This window comes from Nyctibius grandis, chromosome 9 (genome assembly GCF_013368605.1).
Source record: "Nyctibius grandis isolate bNycGra1 chromosome 9, bNycGra1.pri, whole genome shotgun sequence".
Lineage (NCBI taxonomy): Eukaryota > Metazoa > Chordata > Aves > Nyctibiiformes > Nyctibiidae > Nyctibius > Nyctibius grandis.
The window spans coordinates 31815753-31842878 of NC_090666.1; the positions used below are offsets into that span (position 1 = coordinate 31815753).

General features: G+C 40.9%; 1 protein-coding gene across 1 annotated transcript in view; it reads right to left on the bottom strand.

The window, feature by feature from the left end:
• ADCY5 (adenylate cyclase 5) overlaps nucleotides 1-27126 on the bottom strand; it is a 221425-nt gene that overhangs the window by 66981 nt on the left and 127318 nt on the right. The window contains exons 2-3 of the mRNA XM_068407629.1: nucleotides 25862-26011; nucleotides 20578-20699 (exon numbers count right to left, since the gene is read on the bottom strand). Of these exons, the coding sequence (XP_068263730.1) occupies nucleotides 20578-20699; nucleotides 25862-26011 (272 nt within the window). The remainder of the gene's footprint in view (nucleotides 1-20577; nucleotides 20700-25861; nucleotides 26012-27126) is intronic.

Genomic DNA, 27126 nt, shown 5'->3' on the forward strand with positions numbered 1-27126 from the left:
GGACAGGCAGCTCAGGTACTAGCAGAAGTCTCAGTGCAACACCCCAGAGATCAGCAGTGTGAGCCTGCGCAGCTTGGGCTGCTTTCCCAGTCTGTGCTCAGGTCTGTCCCACTGCACCTTGGGTCCTACCACTGCAGGTCATTTAAAACTAGCTCCCGTAATTCAGGTGATCCTTGCTGTGACTGCACTCTGAGGCAGAAGCATCACAGGATCTTTTGGATGGCAAAGGAGAAGGTTCCTAGCAAGAGTGCGGGAAGGGGAGAGATCTTGGCAGAAAGCAAAGAACAACAGAAGGAGTAGGAAGAGCTAAGGACAAGGTGGGAATCAGGAAACCCACATGAGACGTTTAAAAACCACACAAACCTACAGAGTATGATTTTGAAGTGCAGCCTTAAATGTCTGAAGCTAACAGAGTTATCAAAGGAGGGACACGACACAGACAGGTTTCCCTGCAAATGCAGGATTATTCAAAACGCTAAATTAAATCATCAGTGCTTCTAATGTAAAAACAAAAAAACAGTTGTGTTCTATTTGAAGACATGTGCGTGCCATGCACGCCAGCCACAACATAAATCAAGCAAGGCAAGAAACACAAACCCTATCACCATCACAACGGTAATACCAGTCATGAATATAAACACCATGTGTTACTGGAAACTGAACACCACAGGCACTGCATGGGAAACAGAACAAAACCCCAGACTGGGTGAGCTTTAATGACTTACAAAAACAGCAAAGTGCATCTGACTGCATGTGAATCAAAGCCATGGTATTTTACTGCAACTAACGCTACCTACAAGACAAGGAAAAGTTAATGTACCATAATAAAATAATCATTGTTCACTAAATACAAGCTCATTAATTTGCATTCACGAGCAAAGGTATAACAAGAGAAAGCTATTTGCTGTAGACACAGTCTGCCCTCGTCAGTGAATTCACTAGGCTAACTGGTGAGGACAGTGTCTCAGGGTGCTGCTGTTATTTTACACCACCATCCACTGCTATTGGTGTTGCATGTCATTAAGTAATGCTATGAACAAGGAAGAAGAAAGAAGATGGATGGATTGGGATGAAGATGACAAAACTCTCAGTTGAAGGGCTGGGTCAAGCCCTTAACACCAAACTAGGCTTTCACAGAATGACAGAATGGTTGAGGTTGGAAGGGATCTCTGGAGGTCATCTTACCAACCCCCCTGCTCAAGCAGGGCCACATAGAGCTGGTTACCCAAGATCACGTTCAGATGTCTTTTGCGTATCTCCAAGGTGGAAGCATCTCTTGAGCGGTTTGGTAAATGAGTCAATTTTTGCACTTGGACACCTGTTTCAAAGCCAGTTCCCCACCAGCACTGTAAGCCCAGAAGTTTTTTTCCATCTTCAGTGGCATAAACATAGTATTAAGTTCATCTAGAAGTTCCTAGAATAGATATGGCATCAAGATACACTCAGTCTCTCTTTCCTAGCTATAGCCACGTGGGGATGAGACAGCAAGGAGGTCCTCTGTGTGCTCTCTCTTCTGCCCACCCTATGACAAAAAAAATCTCAGCTTCCAGAAGCACTAAGTGAGGACATCTCATAATGCTCTTTCCCTCCTGAATATAATAGCAGCAACAACAAAAGTACAAACCAAAACAAGCTGAGGACAAGTTCACAGCAGTGGCACAGTGACTACAGCCAGGCAGCATGTCTAGATAAAGCAGCACAAACATGAGCAAGGGCAGCAAAGCACACCTAAGGAGGGTGAAGTGGCCCACACAGATCTTCATGCTGAGTGACAGCCCAGTGAGTGGTCCAGCAAAGGCTGCAAGCTACTTCCAGACTAACTCAAGTCTCAACAGCACGTCAGCTGTGCTCTCTAGGGATGTCTATGCGACAGGCTAAGGTCTTAGCCTTAGTGACAAAAAATGTTCTCCAGAACAGCAGGACATCAGACAGACCAGATGTTAAAATATTTCCTTTTCCTACAGTAATGGAAAAAAAACAAACCAAAACAAACCCAATAGTAAAAAGATACATTCTCTTTCCTAAACTTATACGGTCATTTCAGAGAAGATCCGTTTACTATTGGAAATCACCTGTTGTTTCAAATGAGCCCTAGCACTTCTGTGACACATCAGCTGGCACAGCTCCCCCTTGGAAAGTGGGACTCCGTTGTGCACCATGACAGTGTTCCATCTTAGGATCAGTCATGCTGGCTCCCACTTGCTCAAGAGGATGAGAAGGCACATATGCACACAAATGCTGTGATAAGCAAAGCAATAAGAGAGAGAAAGAGAGAATAACACAAAATAGGAGGAAATACACAGAAACCCCCTACAAAACCAAAAGCCCAGAAAACTGTGAGCCTGTTCACCTTTTTCTTTACAGCAAAAGGCACAAAGCCTTCTGTCCCTCTTCTAAAGTAGTCCAAAATGTAAACCAAACCCATATTCCATATTTGAGTAGTTCACTCTACATGACCATACCAACTGAAGTTGGTGACAGAGTAAAAACCGACAAAGAAGCAGGAAATCAGATGGCTCTCAGAGACATGGGCAGCAACGTGCAGACTGCCATCCGCAGAGCCACTGCGTGATGACAGCAAGGCTCATTGCAAATATAAAAACTGCAGAACCCTGCCTTTACTTGATTTTCCCATGTTTGCTCTCAAATGAGTGTTACTGGCGGTTAGAACTGCCTGGGGAACTCAGCTGGGAGATGCATATCTCTAGCACAAACTCTCAACATTTACGGTTGCAGCTCTCTCTGCGTTAGCAACGTGCTCCTGGGAATGCCCCTCTGAGCATGTCTGACCCTGCTGGCACTCAAGAGCTGCTGAGAAAAATGGTACCGTACTTTCCCTCATGGTCAGTGCTCCTCATCTTGATGCCTGTGGTCTGTCCTTCACTGTCAACACAGGAAATTAGAAGAAATTAAGATCCTGAGATCACCAACCAGAAGGAGAAGACTGCACCAGTCACATAGGGAAAATTTTTCCATGACCTTCCCTGGTTTGCAGTTTACAAGCATGAGTAGCATCCCCAGTTATTGGAACTGAGTTATAGCTAAGCAGCGTCAGTACTCATTTTTTTATCTTAAACACGAAATCTTGCTACCCCCTCCCTCCAAATATCTTGAGCGAAAAGATTTTCCTATTTCAGCAGGCTATATTTAACCAGATTGATTCTTCACTGGAAACAACAGTAATAAATAGCTTTTTGGGAAGAAAAACTATTTGGGGAAGGCAAAACAAATAAAGACAGATAAGCAGTGGCTACCAGCCAAACTATAGGTGGAGCACGTTATAGATGTCTTTGAGATGAGTGGAAGGAATTTTATTACTCCATCATCACAAGCCAAATTAGATGCTGCTGTCCATCAAACATAAAAAAGAAATCTGAGCAGCCTAAATGAGATTTTGCGCTATTAAGAAGGAGGAACTTTGGAACTTTTTTTATGTATCTAAGAAGGGACTGATGGGAATGTGAAAATTTTTCCAATCACTCTGGTCAGGGGAAAAATCATATAAGTAAGATGCCAAATCCATTCCAACTCCAAGGAAGTTTAGGAAGCCAAAGTTGAAGGATATACATGGCCTTTTGCAGAAAGGCGCAAAGGAACCATGCATACTGCTGACTCTGATCGTGTGTCTTTGCTTTGGCTTTGAGCAAGCCCAGACTCACCCGGGTCTGCTTGACCAGTGCAAAAGAGCTGGCAGGTCTATCCAAACTGGAGCTGGATCCAGCCCACACCAAAATAAATCTCAGATTCATTTGTCCCACAAGACAGCCTGAAATCCAGAACTGCACATAAAACAAAAAGGAAAAGCCATGTTATTTTCTGGTTTTCAAATTTCAGGCATGCTTTTTGCTGTGAGCATTCTTGCAGTCTGTTTTTTGGCATTAGAGCAATCTCTGATGTCAAAATCCTGCCAAAAATCAAGAAGAAGGAAGACAGAGCTAAGAGAACTCTGCAAGAAGGGACTATCCATTACCACCACAGCTGTAAGGCTCTGACAGTATTCCTCCCTGTTGTCCTTCAAGAGAATGGCTTGCAAAAGTGACCGAAGCCATAGAAGCCGCGCAATAGGAAAGAGAAACAACTAAAAACTTAAGTATTAAACTAAAACACAACTTGTTGCATAGAGCCTGAGTGCCAGCAATCAATCAGTTGTTAGAGAAGGCAACAGAGTAATAAATTTTGGCACAGACAGTTAACAGTTTCACATGTATACCCTGGCACATGGGATAGGGATTGAGTAAGTTGCATCTAATCAAGTGCTTTCTGTTATATATTGCCCAGGTCTTTGTCTTTGATGGTGAAAGAATGAGCTCTTCATAGCTGTTCAAATTGCATTCAGTCTGTTCTTCTCTGGTATCGTGGATATTCAAACAACGACGCTTTTGTACTCCCTACCCAAGAAGCTGCAGTAATCCTGCATGCAGTGGTCATTTCAACCTAACCTTACTTCTTCCTCACTCGCTCCACTAGCTTCCCCCGAGTCCTGTCCTTTTGTGATTTATTTACTCTGCAATTTTGGGAAGTCAGGGTTTTCCCTCAGGAAAGTCACTGCATAATGAAAACATTACATTAGTATATAAATGTCATAATTTAAAATATTAAGGAGAAACTGTGCCTTTCCTATAGTTATCTCATTTTCCCAAGGAGAGTAGGTACCAAAATATGCAGACTGTTTCATGGATAAGCTGGGAATGGGCAAGTGATGTGATGCTCTGTATCTACAATTACCATTCATGTTTGTGAGCTTACTAGATCAATAATACTGAAGTGGCCATTTGCTGGGAAAACTGATTGCTGAAGAACAGGAACATGAGGCTTACTGCCCTTTTTGGAACAGTCAACAGGAGTCGACTTGCTGCCTCCTCATTTCTATATTTTTAAATGCAGTCAAGGAGTTGTGTTTTTAAAATGACAAAGATGAAACTGTAAAGATAGATAAATAGACCCACAGCATATAGAGAAACTTAACTGTGCACACTTCATAATAGCCACTTTTCTGAGAAACACCAATGCAACATCAGTGGAGAAGAACTTTAAAATGAAGACACAATCCTTTGTTAGTTATTCTGAAAGGTAAAATGGCTGGCCAAAGAAAGTCGGTACAGCTCATTAACTGAGGGATCAACTTGTTATTAATTAATAAACAAACCTGATAATAAATTTAGTAATAAAACACTATGTTTTGAGTGAGAAGGGAGATTGGCCGTAATTTCAGAATTAAATGAAAAGGAAAAAATCCTGCAGGAAATTGAACTCGTTATCTGGTTATTGTATACTACATTAATATTCCTTACCTGATAAGAACCAGTAATGAATAGATATCCTCAACTCAGGAGTAAAGCTCTCCCAACTTTACCAGGGCTACCATTTAACATTAAGAGTTTTTTTCCTTTTTAAGATGTGATCTGTCATCACATTGCAATTGATCAATGGCACTTCAGCTGACATCTATCTTTGGTTCCCTTTGGTGACACAGAAAACTCCAGCTGCCTTGGAGAAAGAATGTAAATATAATGAAATTCTGTACAATCAATATCAGCAGTACAAACATTCCCCCTTAGAAGGCAATAGAGGTGAGCTCACTAAAAGAGTATTTCTATGCAAAGATCATCCTTGAACAGGGAATATTAAATTCTATGCACCTCTTCAGGCCCTAACATACTTCATATTCTAAATACTTTGCGTATGTCCATTATTTCATAGACAGTAAGCAGTGTTAAATCTACTTTATGGCATCCAGATTATATACTGTAATATCAGAAAACATTTACACCACTTTTGTTTTATTATGCTGGTCAAGATACTAGTTATCAAGACACCTTGACTCCAATTTTTGACAGCCCATCAATTGACTCTGTGATCAGTTACTTAGCTGGCTCTGTCTCAAATTTCTTTCTTTACAAAATAAAATGGAAGATTGCATCTCTAGCTTCTTGAGCATATTAAGTTTTCAAACTGGCATTAAGCAATTGTTAAAATGTCATTGGTGCTACAAAAGCAACACCACACTATTTTGCAGAGACAGCAGTATGGTATATGAAGAAAATATATAAAGGGGCTCAAGGTCATGTGGGAAAACCATGGGAAAACCATGGTAAAGCAGGAATGTGAATCCTGGCCTCCTGAGTCCAGGGAACATCCACACCAAACCTACTCTGAGATGCTGAAGCAAGGAGCGTGGCGAGGCAGGTCTGCCCACTGCATATGTAAGTCTCTTTTAACTTTCCACTGAATCTCCCCTGATTTTTGCAATCAGTGGTTTCTTCTCATAATAAAGCAGGCATATAATTTTAACTTGATTTCAAGAGAATTACTGTAATTGCCATCACCAGAATAATAGATCTGCATATAAAGAAATGGCTTTTCTCTTGTATTTTCCATTGGAAAATTTAATTTCTATGTTAATGCATTACGATATTTCACTAAGTCATTTGCTTGCTACTCTCAATATTCACAAAATATCATCTTGAAATGAAGTTCCTATAAACAGTTATTAGTTTACCAGTGAACTAATACCAATAAAATCAATAGAGTCTGACCAGATCTTTTCTATAGCATAGAAAACCACCTCAGAGACCACGTAAAATATATATTATGGCCATGTGTCTCAGACCATGAAAATAAGAAGAAAGTTACTGTGTCAGATCTTTCTGCATCTATGCAAAACCAGTCTAGCTGATTTCTGCTTACTTTCTATGCCACTACAGTAGCAGCAATTTTGGCTTGAAGATTAAAAACAAAAAAAATGAAATAAAGTGCCTGGCATTTGAAAGGATGAGTTCGGTTCAGTTCAGAACAGCAGGTGTCACAACTTCAAAACACTTCTGAATATTCCGATGTTACATATACCATAAAACTAACCGCTACTTCAAGCAAGGAGTGAAACTGGAGTCACACCTCACTGGTGTCCCAACGTTACAATGGCCTTTCACGAAGCTGCACGAAATGGAATTAACGTGTCGTGGAGGACACATGCCCATCTGAAGGCTAACACAGCTGGCAACAGAATTGTGGCTAATGAGTCACAGGACAAACAGGTTGGGACTTTCCCCGCTGGGGATTCGGGGAAGCCAGAGCTAAATTCACTTGCAGAGCAGGAAGAAGTTATAACAAACTGTCTCATGTGAAATGTCTTATAGAGTATATATGTTAACAGCAACACAGCCCCTGTCCCTAGCACAGATGCATTCAGGTTTCTAAACAGATGCCTCAGATTAGAATAATTTGCTCTTCCAGACAGGAGTGGCCATGACAGTAGTAAAGTGTTTGTAAAACAACATACCCGCGCTCTCCATTTGTGGGGGCTGTACTATAACGGCACGAATTAACGTGGTACAAGTTTCCAGTGCGAACAGGGCCCGAGGCTGTCGGGCAGATCCGGAGTGATGGAGAGGGGAGCGGAAGGAAACGGAGCACACAAACACAACACAAACCATGAAGATCTTTGAACAAAGTGGAATTTGCAAGATGTGCACTAAGGCAAATAGCAGCTGTGGTATTTGATGTTTGTGTAGCCGTTTTTAATGCTCCTATAGTTCAGATATCAAGAGATGATTCTCTATTCTTAAGTACCAAGCCACTCTCCGAAAGCCTGAAAATGCTTAGCACAGCTACTCTATTTCTTATATACCACAACAAACAAACTTGCAAAGGAGCTGGATTCTAAAAGCCAGTGCAAAGAAAGAAAGAAAGGGGGAAAAAAAAGCAGCAGCCCACACAGCATCAAATGCTGGTAGGCTCAGTGCTAAACAGCAGATGATTCTTACTGAATAACTGCCCTAGATTTTGCAAACAATACAGGGAACAAAAATAGAAACCCATTTACATATTGCTGTTAATAACTTTATTTATAGTGTCACAGCTAGAGCACAATAACTGCAGCCACAGCTTAACTTGAAAGCCATTCACTGTGGAAGAGTCAGACAGATACTGTTTTCTCAGTCCTTATGCAACTGAAAAAAAATCCTGCTGACAACAGCCAGTCACCAGAATCCTTACAAACAGAACCAGAAAAAAAGTTAACAGCAGTCAAAGGCAAAAGCAAATCCTCCCCAGGATCCCACTGGCCTCTGCCCCTCCTGGTTACTTCAGACACGCTGTGGTTAATCAAGGACCACTGAGGCCAGAAAACCCAGCAGATAAATTTTCACTTCAGTTTGAGCCTCGTGATAGCATCTTACAGGAATACTTGACTGGTTTTGGTTTTTGGGTTTTTTTTTTGGTGGTGGGTTTGTTGTTTTTTTTTTTTTTTAATTAAGAAATACAGACAGGGCTCAGATTAAGTCAGTAGCTACAATAAAAAAAGATATGTGTCCAGCATTTAAGAACATCCCCACCACATCCGCACTGCCTGCTACATGAATGTAGCCAAATCTTTGCTGGGAGCTCATATTCCTGCCAGCTAAAATACCACTGGCCTGTCACAACAGACTGGCACATCTTTAAGGAACAGAAATGTACACAGAAATTTGTATCCTTGATTCCTTAGCATTCTGCAAATGCCTGCTATATATAAGTAAATGGAGTGAGAATGCAAGCAAGGAAACTGTCTCTTAAGACCCTTTGCCTGAGAAGTGAGAAAACATGGATCTGATTTTTTCCTCTGCCTGAATTCAGCCTGAACTGGACAATAGGCTATTTTGGATTGGGAACGGGGGTGCCCTCAGGACCTTGTGCTGCAGCTGCTCATTACATATAAAATACTCAGAATAATTAGAGGCAGAGACAGCAAGCTCTGCCCTGATGATTACGGCGTGCTCTGTGACATGGGACAGTGGGATTCAAGCTGCTGCTCTGGGGTTTGATTCTTTTATATAAAAAAATTAAACCAAGTTAACCAAAGAGAACGAGGACACCTTCTTTGGTCAGGGCCTCTCCTAGGAGATGTAGCCTCAAACACCCTCTGGCACATGGGAAAACCGAGGCCAGATAACCTACTCTGGCATGTGGGTTGAGCCTCTGCGCTCCCGGATGAGCATGGCACGCCTCGTCGCTTGTGTCTCCGCAGATCTTCACTACCTCTGCGTTTTATTTTCTGCCACCTGGAATGTCAACTGAATTAATGAATTTCTCTGGGTTTTCATTTTAGTGAGGAACAGAAAGATGCCCGTTTGGTGTGGCAGCCCAGCTGAAATGTAGCGTGAATTCCGCCTGCAGATCCAGCCAGCAGTCACGAGAAGCCCTCAACACAAAGAGTGTGTGTGTTTGTGCACACTCCCTGCTTGTTCCTTCTGCACAATTCCTCTGCAGCGCAGGCAGGGCAGAGCCTTCATGGTCTAGTCGTTAGGATGTTTCTGTAACAGGAGCCAGGCATTTCTGAGCTCTAATCAGCCTCGCTACCAAGTCAAATTAAAGAAATCACTGTCAATCTCAGTCTCTCCATTCCCCAGCCCTAACCTCCCCTGTGGGGTCGACTGGTAGTGGTGGATACTTACACAAGAAGTTGTGAGTGTAAAGCACTAAAAATGCAAGGAGGTGTTTCTAGGCAGCACCCATTATCCAGCAAGATGACTTAGAATTAGTTCAGTTATTAGTAATACAATAAATGCTGTGTATGATATACATAATGGAAAAATAAAAAGCTGTGGGACGTGACAGACCAACAAAATGTAGCTTTTATGATCCTTCACTAGAAATGTTAGTTGAATCTGCAGGAAAAATAACCTAAAAAGAGATGAAAGAATACACAAAAGACACTTAAAGAAGCCAGTGAATGCATGTATTTAAGTGAAATACACTGATCTAATAAATGCTAATGAAGTCCGTATTGGGCTTCTGCATCACAAAAGTATAGCCCTGGATGATTCTCAGCAGACATGCCATTTTATAGTGGATGAACAAATATTTTCACCCTCCTATGATGTTCTCAGAATCAGAAGTCTCCCCAAAAATCACACATTTCATCCTTAAACACAGCTTTAGTTTTGTACAGTTGTTCTCCAATACTATTTTCTCTCTTTTTTTTTTTTCAGTTGTTTTTAAGCTTTCAGAGAGGATATAATTTTCAATTTACTCTTTCCATCATTACATACTTCCAAGGAAAAGGAGCTCAGCAGGTCAGTCACATCTGCAATTTCAAGGTTTCTGGGCTTTGCAAGAAATTTGTAATCACTACCGATTTCAATAAAATTTTACTCAGTTTGCAGCTGAAAATGACAAAGAGTACTGGATCTTAAAAACAGAATATCACCATTTATATTCTGTAACACAACTTTGTCTCTACATTAGACCTGTTGTATTAGACCCGTCATCCTAAACTGCGACCTGCTGGCTGCTATTGTGCAGAAGGGAAGATTCTTAAGGAAGAAAGGCAAGGGCGATGTGTTTTTTTTTCTCCTTTTTAACTGAAATAAAGTAGAACTATTAAATCAAAAGGCCTCTTTTTCTCTTGCCTGGAAAGAAAAAGAATCTCACAAAGGGGCTTACAGTAGTTTTGAATGCAATCCAGAACAAAAGGTTCCAAATGAAACAGAGTAATTATACTTTTATGGATCAGCATTTGGCTTCTGTTGAAGCCTGATCTGTAACTAGAATTGCTCAAGTTCCCCTGAGCAGAAGCCAAAGTTTTGTTTGCTTTGTTCTACAAATTGATTCTTACTAGCTCATTCTTTGGAAACAGCCACAGCAGAAAGCAGCGGTGCATTGGTGTGCATGCTCCCAAGATTGGATGCTCTCCACCAGAACTGCTATGGCACGTAACTGTCCACTATCTAAAACTGCATGCATCTGTTTTCCATTCTCTCATCCCCTTTCCTCCAGGCATTACTAACAATTGCTAAATTTTCTCCTTGCTTTCCAAGGTTTTTTGGTCTTTCCCGTCTTTTTTGCCTACCCCCCCACCCTGCAAATATCCCATCAGCTCTGTGACATAGGTCTGTCTTCTCCTTCATGGGCCAGCATGTTACAAAGCATCTCTCCAAATTGCTACTGCATTCAGCACTGATGTATGGGTCTGCCAGGCCTTAGAGATAACAGAAATTAAATAGTTGTCAGAAGAAGGAGGGTTGTCCTAGTAACCTCCTATTAGCAACACATTCCCCACAATGAGTAGGAAATGGAGCCAGTGTATTATCAGACTCTGCAAAGAATCATGCTTAAAGTTAAAAAAAACCCACACAAACCCACCACCAACAAAAAAAACCCCAAACAAATGAGCTGACATGGTGGATCAACAAACTGTCACTACTATATCTCTGCTGGAAAAATTCCCCAGTGCCTCACACATTCAACCTTCCTCTTCATGTGGGAGGGCAAGTTGTACTTCCAGATGCTCTGCACAGCTACTGATGAGGACAAACAGGCATTTACAGATCATCTGAGAACTGAACAAAGCCACAGTCATCCAGCCTTTTGCATGCCACTTACTGGGGAGATCTCTGCAACAGGAGGCTAGGAAAGAGTATCTTGCTGATAGTCACAAATCCAAGTTTCACAAGCGGTTACTGCACTAGGTTTTTGGGCTTGGGGGTCAGCTCTGTAGAACTGGAGTTGAGGGAGCTGATTTCAAACCCTGACAATCCTCCTGTAGATTTAAGGGGTTCATTCAGGAGTTTTTGGCTCGAACAGGGACATGGCTACTGGTCAAGAACATCCTTAGAATTTCTCATTGCCTTTGAGAGCCTCAGATATTTGCCAAACACACATCAGCAACCCCAGAGAAAGATCTCTGCTGGCCATGGTATCAGGGAAGATACTACCTATATTCCTGTATTTTGTTTGCTTTTTAAAGCGTATCACACATACACTTCTTTCCAATTTCTGAAAACTACTTGCGAACTTCCAAGTCCTCAGAACCCACATGGTTTTACAAATCCTCATTCCCACCATTTAAAACTGAGTGCATCTTTCCAGGGCTTTATAACAGAAACACAAATGGACACAGAAAAAACTCAATTTTGTAAAAAGAGCATGTCTATCATTCTACAAGGCCAATGCCCTGCCAGCTGTGTGTGTGTGCGCCGAAATTCATTTAATCTCTTTGGCCTTTTGCCTCCTTTGCTGTTTTGTGCAGTCCTCTGTTGCGTCTCATTTCTGTTAGCTCTGCTTCTGAAGCGACCTGTTCTTAGCCTGGTTTCTTATAGAAACACCATTTATGGAATTATGCAGTCTGCACAGTCAGTACCAGCCTCTCCCTAACTTTTTAACCAATTACTATCAAGCAAAAGTGATAAAATTGAGCAAGTTTAAAAAATACACTATGACTTTCAGTTACTGGAGGACATAAGACTCAAGTTAGCAATGCATTAACTTGAGTCACAGGATACCAGACCACTTGAGAGCTCTCCTCCACTAATTGGCTTCAGCTTTTGTCTCGTCTTCATCATTTATCCAGTGTCAAAATTATATATAAACCAGTAAGAACAGATGCACAAATTAGCAACATTGTTGAGGGATATAAATATAGTATAAGACAAGAGAAGTTAATCCAGCCCCATCCAAGACTGTGCCTCTGTTTCACAGCTCCTGTAAGAGAGCTTTAAATAGTTTTGCAAAGTTCAGTGAATTACAGAATAAAAAGTTTAACTGATTTTTGCTTTTCAGTCATTATAGTCTAAGGAGGAAGCAAAAAGGTGGGATGATTTTAATAAGAACCTCTTCAAATGTTATATAAACTCAGTGTTCTTAAAACTACTTTGCATGTTAACTACATGACAAAGTAGTTCGTTAACTGAAATTTAACCAAGTCTTTACAAAAGGAAAGCAAGTCTGTACAAGCAAGTCTTTACAAAAGTAAAGTTTTGGTCAGAGAAGACTCAAATTTTCTTGTCAAGGTTACTTCAGAACAGAGAAGACTGGGGATGGATTAAATAAACAAAATATTAAATAAACAAAATTTGATGCTTATTTTTTACTATAAGCTTGATACATTTGTTTTTAGTATCAGGCCAATCAGCAGTCAGACTTCCATTTTTTAAAAAATGTAATTTATTTTTAGTACTATTGAAGAAAAAAGAGAATCCAAATAACCTTGATGAGTTGAAATACTGCTCTGTAAACTTCAGCAGGCACCTTCATTCTTCTCTCCAAATTACTGTTCACAGTATTTCATCATTAAAACATCTAACACTCTTCAATCCATCACCCTGTGAACTTCACAGACCCTTGTGCAAACTCAGAATAGCAGGGTGTGAATTATACATCACAGGCCCTTCCTAATTGCTGATGGCTTGCTGCTGGCTGCAGATCTGCAGTCACCTGGCACGCTGCACTTTGAGGATGTTATCTTTATTACAACACACGTGTTTAAGTAATGCATCCAGCGGGATGTCTTGCAGCCAGTTATTTATCTGTTTTGTTCTTCGGAGGGTACAAGGCTCTCTCATGTCCCTGAAGACACCAAGAGTTCCCAGCAGGGACCAAGATCACAATATATTCCCAGTTCAAAAAGAAAGATGGGCAGACAGTCAGATAAACACTTAAACAAGTCAGCATATATTTGTTCTTCTTAAAGGGTGCTGTGCACATGCACAAAGAGGTAGATTTGATAAAATACATAAACCTGCTCTATTCTTTGGCTTTAAAGTTTTCAAGAATGAACCATCGACACACACGTATTGAAAATAGGGAGCGATCCTGGGTTGAAACACCCCTTTTAATATTAACGGCCAGACTTACTGCACAGCTTTGATGTCAAGTTCAGGTGTAACAATGGCTGCAAAATAAGCAAATTCCTTTACACATGGATTTTAGGTTGAATGCCTTTCTCCAAAAGACACTGATTTTTTCTCTCAAAACCACAAATTGTCTAGGAGGAGTCAAGCGATCAGTGGTAGTAAGAGCAGAATAATTTACCTTCACCCATGGGTGAAACCTGCTTTCACACTTATTAAAACATATTGCTAACTTAAAAAAAAAATCATTAAATTGTCTGGAAAATTAAAAAGCCAAGATTCACTCCAGGCAGACACAGGTAAAGTTCCCAGGAGCTGGCTCTTGACAGGGAAACAGAAGAGTTCCTGTGCAAGTAAAATTCACTGCTGTTATTTGGGGAAAGGTGTGGGAAGGCTGATCATTTCCCTCCTACTCACTTTTCTCAGCCTACAGCCTCAACTAGCAGATACGGCAATTAAATGCAAGGGGCCCCTGAACCCACATGAAACCCACACAGTATCCCCCCACCTACCTGCAAAAACAACCTTCTACTGCTTGTGAGTATATGCCTTGAATGAAGAAAAGGAGGTAGAGGTCTTGCTATGACTTGACGCTGAGAACAACCAACCGACCCATGAACATACTTTGGCAGGAGATCGAAGCTCACGAACTGGCAAGGAGAGCAATACCAGAAAGCAAGAAGTGGATAAAACCTGCTCTTGGGCTTCCTCCTGCTTAATGCTGCTCTTCCTCATCTTCAAACATAAACCATCAATTTTCATTCTGCCTCCCCCCAAAAAGGGGAGAAGACAAGGAGAGAGATGGATTATACAGTAAATATTAAAAACAGCTACTGCTCCTGCCCTTTCCTGGTGACGGGGCCTTCCATAGAAATTAAAGGTACATAAACTTTGGCTGAGATGAGACATTTGGGGAATCTTTGAAAATATCCATGGAAGAACCGTCAGAAATTTATACACACCATACTGTAGTTTTATTTATTAAAGATGGCAAAATTAAACTGGTTTCTGCTTAGCTTCAATAACCTCTCATAAAAAACCATGAGAACAGAACTGGGATGAGCTCCTGAACAAAACCAGCCCATTGGCGTAACTACCTCCAAAGGCAACTCGCTATCTATCTGACCCGGGCTTGGGAGGATATGCCTCATTATAAACCCACTTAGCATTTCAAAAGGCACTGTTAGCAAGGCAGAAAAAACAGCCTCATGCCTATACTCACCAACAAGAATTTACCACTAAGCAGCACATTGCTTTGGCAAGTTAACAGCACTAGTATGTCCAGTTACAGCTATATCCTGGGAACCCTCCTACTAGCTGCGATCACAGCTCAGCTTTGTACTACTATTTATATGTATAAGGCCTTTAACATCAACAAACATTAAGACTAGATGTCCTGTGTGTGAGGATAGCGGGAGGAGGGAGAAAAAAGATGTTTGCTTAGTCGAAATTTTCACAAATTTCATAGCACACATTTACATAGCACCTTGCAATGTAAGAATTTAACACACTTCATAAGCAACTCACTAAGCATCACAACGCCTATAAGGCAAAGAGGTTAAGTTGACGCGGCTGGTCTGAATACCCTGACACTCAGCCAAAGTGCAACTATTTGGTCATTTTTAAGGGGAGAATTCTTCGTGTTAGAACGTAACTAAACCAGAAAACCAGTTAAAAATGTTTTCCATTTACAAAGCTGAAAGCAAATGGACTGTTTCATTTCTGCAAATGGTTTAGTTCAAGTTGTCAAGATGTTTAAAAAACTCTGAGATCAGGTTAATGTTGTTGAGTACACGATTCATAAGAATTATGGGAAGGGGAGAAGACAGGAAACTGCCACTTTCACCATGCTTGGATGCCAGCCCTAAAATAAGCTGCTTGAAACAGTTCATCAAAGGAATTTCAATGACACAGCCAACCTTTATCCCTTCACAGAGGACTTCAAGCCTCCTTTTATAGCACAGAGATTACTATATTTGGTTAAACCTAGATAACATTAAAGCCATTATCACTGCAGTGAGATACTATAAATAGCAATAGTAATGTAAAACATTTAAAATTCTGCCTGGGAAGCATGATAGATAAACAATATTATCTATGCGTATTTTAGGGTTTGTCTATCAGACATAATCTCATTCATGATAACGTGAACCAATTTAGTTACATAATTCACCTTGTTGTTTACCCAAAATTACTTGCATAGTCTTGGGAACTCCTTTCCTGATTGCATTTGACAATAGACTTTATATTTAACACACACATATGTGGGAAAGGTCAAATCACACTCTGAGGGTCTGGATTTGTCAAAGTTAATTCTTATTCAATAAATCAGGGTGGGAATTGGTTTTGTTCCCTGTTAAAAGGTTCTGTTCATTTGCATCAAAAAAGAGTGTATTAACCCCAAACCTCTTCATCTTAGTTTCGTCATCACCCTAAATTCTTCAGAAGAACATAATCCTGAAACAAATTTTGCTGCCAAAAAAATGACAGGAAATTGTATTTTCATTGTGGATAAATTAGCCTCTGAACTTTACTTTCCATAACAATAAGCAGGAGATTATGAACTCATTCACAGGAAGCCCTGGTAAGGCTCTAAAAAGGTTTGCTTTTACCCATTCAGGTCAGAAAGACCACTGTATTTTGTATAAAAACATCATCTTTCCCCGAAGAGAGAGATAGCCCACCCTCTAAAAGAAGTGTAACACAATAAGCAATATTATGGCAGAACTGTCCCATATTAAAGGATCATGGCTGTGTTTTACAGACCTACTACTGGCACCTGAGGAAGATGTCTTTTCTACATGGGTTTTAAATTTACTTATTTTTTCTTAGAAAAAAAAAAAGCAGTGTGTAACCTTTTTAAAAAGAAAAAAAAGCAGCAAGTAATGTAGTATCTAAAAACTAAGCATATCACAGCAGAACTGGTCATTTAAAGACTCCTCATTTTAGAACAGAAAAAAACCCCTCCACACAGTAACTTCACATAATCTTAGAATAACGTTTTCTGCTGGTAGAGTGGTTTGGGTTTGGTTTTTAATTAAAATTAGAGGGGGTCCCAAAAGCCCAGACCCAATCATCCCTGAAAATTAAAATATTTAATCTTGTCTGGAACAGAATTTAGTAAACCACTTCTCCCACACAAAACGTCAAACCAGGCGAAGTGCACGAGGCTGTGCTCCTGTGCCTCCCGAGTTCCAAGGGCCAAAGTTAAACCCGGCTGGATGGAAACCTCCAGTGTCAGTGAGGCTCATTATTTCCACGTTGACTGTGAAATTGATGAGCAACCTCACCCTGAAGATCCAGTGAAAATGAAGATCTCAGGCTCCAGGCATTACGACGGCAATCAAACTTTTAAATCAATAGCTGATGAAAATTCCCATCCATTATACTTCCACTTATAATCTAACTTTTTAACTAATCTGGGAGAGCAGGAAAAGAGAATCGCTGGATACAGCTGATGGAGGAGGGAAACTCACACCTCTGTGCAGACACACAGACCTTCCCACTTCTACGAACTGCGGAGGAAATGCTCCTGCTCATAAATCATCAACAGGAAGCCAGATTCAATGGCTGGGCACAGCACCCTTGCACCGACTTCACATACTTCTCAATTGCCTTGACACAATAACCTTTAGCTCATAAAAACTTAGATCTTATGACATTTTTGAATAGTGACAAAAACAAAACAAAATTGCTCGGAGCGTTCTCATCTCAAAAGCCTCCCCTTGAGCATTTCCCCATGAAAAGTAAAGAGCATGCTTGCTTTTACTCAGACAGTTCATTAATCCAGATCATAGAGACACTACCCCCCACCACCAGTGTGTTTCTCTGTGCATGCAAATGCTTCAAAATCATCCACAGTCGTTCCCACTAGAGGTGGTTTCAGTGCACCCAGGCAAGAGCAAAGGCTCCATGCTGAACTCCTAGTGCGAAATGAGTCATTTGTTCCAAGTCATGTTTCCTTTCTTCAATATTCATACTTAGTTATTAATTTCCCTCAAGTACATGAAGATGAGATGTTCCTAAGTTACCTTCTATTTGCTCTCAGTACATATACTATTTTATTCGTATTTCTTATCTTCCTTTTCCATGATCTCAGTGGGCTTTGATTTAGGACCTCGTAGGCACAGACAACAAAGTCCATACTTTGAGGAAGAGATCATTGAAGTTACTTCCCCTTGCAAGCTCTTTTGAGACCTCAGACTCCCTTTGCACTGGAGACAGTCAGCACCTGCAAGGGCTGATTCCTAAACGGTCATTACCATAAAGAACAAAGTTAAAATTACTTCTAGGCTGCAGAAGAAAATCTATTATGGAAATGTTCATATTATTCAATAAATACACAAGATGTGAAAATTAAATGTTTGCAAGCTTCCTGTTAGCTACCCATCAGGACAGCCCAAGGAACTGATTGGTGCATATACCCATTTATGTATGCATGTTTCACCTTTCATGTTACTTCACAGCCATAACTGAAAATCATAGAAAACTCTTTTCTCTTTCTAAACTCTGGGTCATGCATAATTTTTTGTTGTATCTTTTGAGATCTCCATGTCTCCATACCAGCCATTATCTTTGGGCTATTTTTTCCAATCATAATCGTTCCGTCAGATTCCCCTCTCCCTTTAAAATTGTTCTTTGGTAAATTTAGTTTATTATTGTTTACAGAATCACAGAATCAACCAGGTTGGAAGAGACCTCAGGGATCATCGAGTCCAACTATTGCCCTGACACCACCATGTCAACTAGATCATCACAGAATCACAGAATGTTAGGGATTGGAAGGGACCTCAAAAGTTCATCTAGTCCAATCCCCCTGCCGGAGCAGGATGGCACTAAGTGCCGTGTCCAGTCTTTTCTTAAACACATCCAGAGATGGTGACTCTACCACCTCCCTGGGCAGCCCATTCCAATGTCTAATAACCCTTTCTGAAAAGAAATTCTTCCTAATGTCCAACCTGAACCTCCCCTGGCGAAGCTTGAGGCTGTGTCCTCTTGTCCTGTCGCTAGTTGCCCAGGAGAAGAGGCCAACTCCCACTTCACTACAACCTCCCTTCAGGTAGTTGTAGACTGCAATAAGGTCACCTCTGAGCCTCCTCTTCTCCAGGCTAAACAACCCCAGCTCCCTCAGCCGTTCCTCGTAGGTCAGACCCTCCAGACCCTTCGCCAGCTTGGTCGCCCTCCTCTGGACTTTAGTTTTTGTTTATTTAGTGATATAGTTAAAATTTCAATAAATATAATCCTAAAGAGATAATCACCTTTACTAAGATTTGACTGTACTGAACAACTTTCAAACCTACAAATAATGACATATGGAAATTGATGTGAAAGACTATAATACCATACTGACTAGTCTCATGTCATATCTAATGAATTCAATCAGTTTGAATGTGAGGCTGACCTTTGAGTACTGGAAAAAAGTAATTTCTCTATTAAGAAAATTCACAAGCGGCATCTATCACAAGAAATTTACACACCTTCTTGAACAAGCTCAGTGCCAGTGAGGAAAAAATGAATGTAAAGACACAAAACCTAATCTAATCTACTGTAGCACATACTCTGCTGAGGGCACTCTGGGTGGCCTCTTCCCCTCACCTTCATCATCATATGTATATTCTTTGTTTTTCATCACTGAACCATTATTGGCTTTGATAATGTTTTTGTCTTCAGTATTGCTAGTGGATCTTTATCTGTTTACTGAGTCACAACCAAAAATATGAAGGGCTGAACTGAAGTTCGTCCAAGCCAGCACACAGACTTGCTCTGATTTCCGAGTTTTATATCAGGCTCTACATTCAAAGTGAGCAACGCCCTCCCGATTTTCTATTTGTACGTTACCTCTCCCCGCCACCCTCAAGGCTAAGGAAATGTCTCCAAATGCTTCAGAATTTCATGTGAATTTCACCGCATCATCTATTGGAGATTATGCAGGGTGCAGTATATTAGACATGTAAGAAACCCACTTTTATTTGTTGAGCACCAAGTACCAGAAAATATAATTCACCAACATACTAAAAGCTACATAAGAGAGAAGGTTATGCAAGCAGTTTACAGGAAAACCTCTTGTTGGAAGGGGAGATGGAGAAGAGAAGAAGGGAAGCTCTCTGTCCCCAGTCCCTGTGTCTCAGTAGAAGTATTTATAGACTCATGGAGCTGTTACACAGTTCCAGGATCTGGCTTAGCAGAGACATAAGTGATACCCAAAGAGGTCAGCTACAACAGCAGAGGTAAAATGCATCACAATTAAGTTAAACTTAACTTTGTAACTGCAGCCCATAAAGATATCAAGCAACTAAAGTACTACTTTATTGCCTCTTCCCTGGGAAGTGGACAGTGGGAACCTGGTGATGTTCAGAAGCTCATGGGGCTGGACTACCGGCACAACAGCGACTGGGTTTGATTTTGCATGACTTGCCAGAGGTTGGATATCAATTTCTTTTGCTCATCCAGGTAGATCAAGGAGCAACGCATCATTGCATGACTGAGCAGGTGCCAAGGGCTGTCACTAATGGACCCCCTGCTTGTAATTCCAAACTGGCAGAGACCACTCCAGGTGATCTTAACCTCAGCTGGGCTCTGCAATTTACCCCATGGAAAGCATTGCCAACCTTTAACTTGCATCCCATCATGGCTTATCAGAAGAGTGCTTGTAACTGTCAAAAAATAACTAAACCCAAATATACCACCTTCTCAAAACCACCAAGACTCACTCCAGGAAAGAAAGGTGGAAAAAAAAAAATCTAAGGAAAGAGATCAGTTAAAGTTTCTTCTCAAAGGAAGATGTTTTAGTAATGTGGCAATCCTCCTCCCGTCCTATATACAAACTTCCAAAGTCAACTGGTGACACTTTAGAGTCTTTACAATTATGTTGGATTATGTGTAGCTGTCATCTTCTTCCCTGGGTGTTAAGTGCCAAGCACTGGGAGGGTCCCTCCTCCCCAGCAGCTGGGAGACAGGCTGCTGTTCTTACCTGACATTGTCGTGCTTCTGGATGTAGATCTTATGAAACATCATATCTTCCTGTTTGGCATTAATGTCAGCTTTCATCTCCATGGCAACATGTCGAGGAAGTACAGAAAGCAGGAGACGCTCCTGTGGAGTCAGACAGATGAACCAATTAAAACACCCGCTGCCCAGTTAACAAACACACTTTGTTCCTTACTGGGGAGAAATGAGTCATCAGTTTGGTGAGAGATGAGTACAACCAAGCGAAACAGTCTTCATAAACCCAGCAGCTGATCCCCTAACAAGTCATACACAACTCTGTCCCAACCCCACGATAAGAATTCAATGATTTCAGAAGAAAAAATTATGATTTTTCATCCCAGCTGCACTGGGCTTATGATTCATGGTTGCCAATTCTTGCAAATGAAGGAGCCATGCAACTGAAAAAGTGCCCGTGCACCATTCCTGAAAGGACTCTGATAAATGGTACTGTCTGACCTCCCACACAGCCTCTCCACACCACCATGAAGTCCTCCTTCACATAACACCAGAGGACTGATACCCCAACACCCTTGGGCACCATTTAAAATTCCTTCCTTTCCTATCTAATCATCTAAGTACATTCCCCCAACAGGCACAAACCTGTTCTTAGCAGCTAAAAAGTCAACAGGAATGCCCAGGTAAAACTAGCATGAAAAGTTAGCCTAACTATACAACGCATTATTATACTTCTACACTTAAAACCGCTATTAGTGCCTAAATGCATTAAGAACTGTAAACCCACCTACTCACCTACAAGAGTATTTTTAATAACCAATTCTGTCATCAACAATTCACGGCTCTCCACCCTCACTTGGTACTTTTATTTAGTGATAATAGCTTTAGTGTGACTTTCATAACGTTCTTTTGTAAGCTGTTCCGTATACAGTTTTGCATGTAGGCAAAAATTAGTTACATGACAAAATGATGACTTTCTGGTAATTTTCCTAAAAAGTCACACAAAAGCCTGTGCTTGTTATTATTCTAAATTTGGTGGCAATTTCATGCTGAAGCTATAGAATTTAAATCTTCAGGTAATGTGTGCCCCAGGGATGCATTTGTGTATTTGAGGAATCACACCTGAGAAATTCTGCCCAGACCTTCATTTTATTCCCACTCACACTCCTCACAGTTCAAAAGAAGTTTTTTTGCTATGGCTGAAGAAGGTGGGGAGCATCTCCTTTGGGATCAGCTCCACTGCGGCCCAACCTGCAGGCAGTGCTCTGGAATAGCTGAAGAATCCCAAAAGCTTGTGCCACTCTCGTCTGTCTTATTATTCTTTACCTGCAGGGAGCAGAGGGAAGAAAAGGGCCTTCCTTCCTGATGACACAGCCACAATGTGGCATAAACGAAGGCCCCTAACCTTATCTAACAGCTCATTAATTCTCAACACCACAGGAAACAGTAGGGCTCAAACACAGTCCTGACTCAGAGGGGTCAGCAATCCTGTACTAATTACTCATGTCACCAAACCTCTTGCCAATACTACAGTTATAGACACATTCCTGGTTTCTAATTCCTATTTTTAACTGAAAGTTCCCCATTTATTTCTTCCTCTAAGGAGAGAGAGGAACATGGGGGGAACCAGAGGAAGATGAACTCACTGGAAATGTGCTCAGCATGCACTGAGACATTATAGTTTGAGGCACTGCCCAGTATTTCCTTTTTTTTTTCCCCTTCATTGTGTACCTTAAAGAGATTAATTCTTGCCTCCGGTCCCTGAAGATGTAGTAATAACACAGCAAAAGATGTGCTGGAGGGATTTCTATCTTCTCTGCTCAAGACTGCAGCAGTCCTGACAAGATACTTGTTTTTTAAAGTACTCTCACCTTCAGTAGCATACTCCAGGTGCTAACACAGTTACACATCCAAATTTTTTAAAAAAACATCATGAATCATGCATGTGTCCTCAGGCTTCTGTCAGCTACTAGTGTACTCCTTGAGCACAAAAGCACAACACATTTGTATGCTTTCCAGAGTAACTGGTGTATATGCTGTTGTCATTTGCATATTATAATAGGCATCCTTGAATGTGTGAAAGCTGCTATTTTACGTGTGATTTTACACATCCTCTAAATAACTCAGAGCTTAATGGGAAGTTCAGGGGCACCCACAGGTTTGGAACATTCCCTGTAGGCGCACGAGCGTGGAGGGATGGTTTTTTTACTTGCTTGCAAAACAGGGACACATTCAGGGAACTGAGTTTCCCTTACTAGTACTCCAAGAGATTTTCACATACACTTCTGGGTAACTTTTGCTTCAGAGCCCCCACCCCTACTCTTTCTGACACCACAGGCACTCGTCAGATTAAATCACCAATATTTTCAAGAAACTTGAGATCTCCAGGAGATGAACTAACACCGCTCTAAACTATCACCAACCAGGGAATAAGATAGACTTACAAGTGAAACAAACGCATGTAGCACAACGTCCCTTCACGTAGCAACTAGTTAAGAAGTTGAGCCATGTTACAGAGTTGGGCATTATCTTTATTCTGTTTGTTGGGATCACCACGATCACTGAAAATAACCTCTGAAGCTAACAGGAGGAAGCTGTAACAAGTGCCTTTGTAAAGCACAAGCCATGTTAAAAAGACTTTCAAAACAACAAAACCCCTGTGTTTTATTTCAAATGGAGCACAGAAATTAGAGTCTCCACTAGAGTACAATTTCCATTTTGCTATAATGACTAAAAAGTACCGCAGCCCTTACTATAAAATCACTTATTATGCACCAGCGAGGTGACTGGGAGTGCTGTTTTACAAGTATAACAAGGCAGCAGTCTGACCTGATAAAAAAAGCAAGAGCAAATTCATATATAATTCTCACTTCAAAATAAGATGCAACTATAGTTCCACTGAATTATGCATGAAACAAATGCATCCCGAGGAGCACTAGTCTCTAGAATAGGCACAGATGAAAGAGTGCAATACAGATCTGCTCTGTTTACATACGTACACAGAGATATATGTCTACGTGGGCACACGCATCCTTACGACAACTCTGTACTACATAGGAATTTTAACTATTTATGCCATACTCTCCCAAGATGACCTCAAAGCACTACAAATATTTAGTGTCTTATGACTATCCATTTGTCCTCAGGTTTAATTACACTTATTTTTCACCAAAATTTAAGTGATGCAGAGGTGAAAAAGAAGGAGAGAACGTTTTTTCAGAGACGAAAGACGAGCAATGCTAGAAGTAAAACTGTGTAGTCCTGATAACCCATCTCTTACTCAAATCCTAAGTATTTGCTCACTACAGATTGTGGAAAACATCTATTTTTTCATCCAAGAGTATTTTATTCTGGGCAAGCAACAGTGATTCCTGTTATGGCTCTGCCTTAGGTTATTGCAAATAATGAAATCACAAGAAGTCTCTCTTCTGCATTGGACATTCTGGATTTTTATTTACTTTCTTGCTAGTTTTGGGTGCTGGTAGATGCTTAATAAAGGACAAAACACATTCCATTGCCAGAGATAATCTACCTGCCTTTACCAGAAAACAGCACACAGGAGCACCATCAGTTCTCCAGAAACAGGCAAGCACCGATAACAGTGTTGGGCTACACAGTCGTCTTTCCCTCCCACCCCTGTTTGGAGACTGGCTCTCCCAGATGTGGGCTGAGCTGCCCTTATTTGTGTCCGCTGTCATCTCAAGATTATCTCAATGCATTATACACAGGGATGCACCTGAACTGAGCCTGGAGATCAATGTCAGTGCAGGCTGTAGCAGCAAATAATCTTATTAGGAGTCCCCAGCTGCCTGGACCCTCAGTTACTGCTCGAAGTACTGGAGGGTACTTCTGAGTGACTGGCTTTGACCCATGTTATTCTGAAGTCCTGGCTTTCTTCTGTATGTTATAGTCCTTTCTGGGAAGGGAGAGATGAAAAAGGCACAAAGCCAGGGCATTTGTCAGGGTTTTTTTCATTAACTACTTCTGACACAGAAGCTCCTAAATCCAGAACAGCACAAGCATTTGAGCAGACTGCTAAGGCGGTCACTCAGCACGAGGACGGAGCTGTAATCAATAAGTAAAATGGGATATTCTCTTGGCTCAACCCTTTCCTCCATTTCAAGGTGTGAAAGGAGGAGTGGCTGCTTCATCTTTCTGAGACTACATTCATTAGAAAGGAAAAAGGAATCTAGAGTGTGACTCTTGTTTTCATACAATTTCATGCATATACTAACAAAATAAAGCATGTGTCCACGTTATTTCACAGTAAGGGTTAAACAGCAAGTATGTCAGCCAGAAGTACCTCATGAAACACTGACAAAAGACAAATCCATAGGTGCAGATGTGCTGAGACATGAGGGAAAATTAAGCTGTGTTGCCCCAGAGATACAAAGACTCTCTAGTTGATTCATTCCCCTGACCTCTTCCCCAAACCCACAACCAAGCTCTGAGATATCTCCCTAGGGAAGAGTGGAAGCCCCATTTCATGATTCATTTCAAATTGGACTGGACAGACCACTACAAGATGTACTGCAGGGCAAAGATGTGTGTTAGCAAAGAAATAGTCAAGCTGCCCCCAAAGGTCTTTTGTATCTAATTCTGAGGACGCAAGAGATGCGTCGCAAGAAAACCCATGAATTAATTAGGGGAGCAGATACATTCGGTACCCTTGACAACTATGCTACATGCTGGCAGCAAAAGGCCTTTTTATAGCAAAAAAAACATTGAAGTTGGTGATGGATCTTACTTATCTAACAAATACCATTCCCTTGAGGCCTATAGGTATACAGAGGTGTGCAAGCAGGTAGGAACCTTTGGGAAAGGCAGGAAGAAGACCCTCTTTGGAGGCATCAAGGGACAGTGTGTTCTGTGGGCCAATTTTTACCTTTCACGTCTGAAACCTGCCTTACAGCTACCTGTTGGCAGTGGCTTTGCTGACAAACACACCACACTTTGACCTTACAAAGAGGGTCAATCTGAAGCCTGTGTGTTGCATCTGCATTCAATGTGTGACTTGAATGGTAGGTGCAAAAAAACTATGCAGACTCTCCGCGCACTGTGTAATTTTAATCCACAGAGCATAGACCACAGGATTTGTTGATGTCTGTGGAGAAGTTCATCAGTGTATTGGGGAAGAAATACTCCCCTGAGCTCTCTTTCAAACCTTTAAATATCCTGCCCTCTACCATCAGCCTATTCTTTCTTGGCTTAGTCAAGAAGCAAAAGGCCTGCATATCCCATCCTACAGGAACAATTTGCATGATAATTCTGTTTTGGCAATTTCATTTTTTATTTCCCACTGTTGCTCTTACCTGCTGCTGGTTTTCCCTTTGAGAATGCAGCCTGGCTTGTATGCATTCCCTGGTCTCCTGGAAAGCCTGTCTTTGGGACACCTCTGCTGGGTAGTGGGTACACACGCCTACAATGTTTGTACAGGAGAAGATGAGAACATTGGAGACCAGCTGCAACAAAAGAAAAAAGAGGAAAATACTTGGTTATACTTTGGAAACCTGCCATCAGTAACAAAGCATCAGCCAGAACCCAGCCCCTTCCACGACTCCGTAATCCAAGCCGTGCTTAAACCTCAAGATCTTAATTCCAGTGTATTTTATCTCTCTAGTCTTTAAAATATAAAACTTCCATATATGACCTCAAATACATGTTCTTAACACTGTGTAGTACTTCACTGGTAAAAAATACAATTCCACTGGTAATACTGTAATATTGCTTTTGGTAATCCAGTACCTTGGAGCTACTGTGAAAAAAAAAATCTATCTAAAAATGCATCATTGCTCTGTCAGCTGAGACTGGGGCAGACAGAACTGACAGAGGAACGTCAGTATTTCCATGTTTGCGTACCTACATATCTGGCTTGAAAACATATGAAAGATACACAAAACCATTATTTTGAAATAGTGCTTAAAATACTGAAGGGAAAATGTTGGTATTCACAGGGTTTAAGAGCAACTTAATTTTTTTTTAATCTAGTTCCAGCTCAAAATTTTATGTTACTAGATTAAAAAAAATACATTTTTTACATTTCTGGGAACATGACTACAGAAAGAGTTGTTAAGTCTGAAGCATATTTGGACTGGACAAGCACAAAGGAAAAGTTACATTGCTCTTCTGCTTCCACGTGGGTTATGTTTTGTAAGGAAGCTGTCATAACTTCTGCTGAAAACTAGTGTTGCAATCTTTTATTTCTCAACTACTTTTTAATAAAAAGGAAAAAAAAAATCCATTGGTGGCATTTGGTTCATGCAAAATGTTCAAAATCACTTCTGATGGTGGCATGTAAACATTTCCCTTGGCAGAGGTCAGTCACAGCATAACTTTTTGAGAGTTGCACAAGCTGTACTGGATCTCCCTTTGAGAACAGACTTATTTGAAAAACTTCTCATCTTTTCTAGGGGCAAAGACTGTCAGACCTCCAAGATTCTTAAAAATAGGGATCTTTGGTCTGCTCCCTAATGAGTCCAAATATATCCTTTGCCTTTATTACTTTTTTACTGCAGAACAAAAAAGTAATTTCCAGACCAGCCCATTCCCTGAAAATATGGGGCCAGGCTCTGAAGGG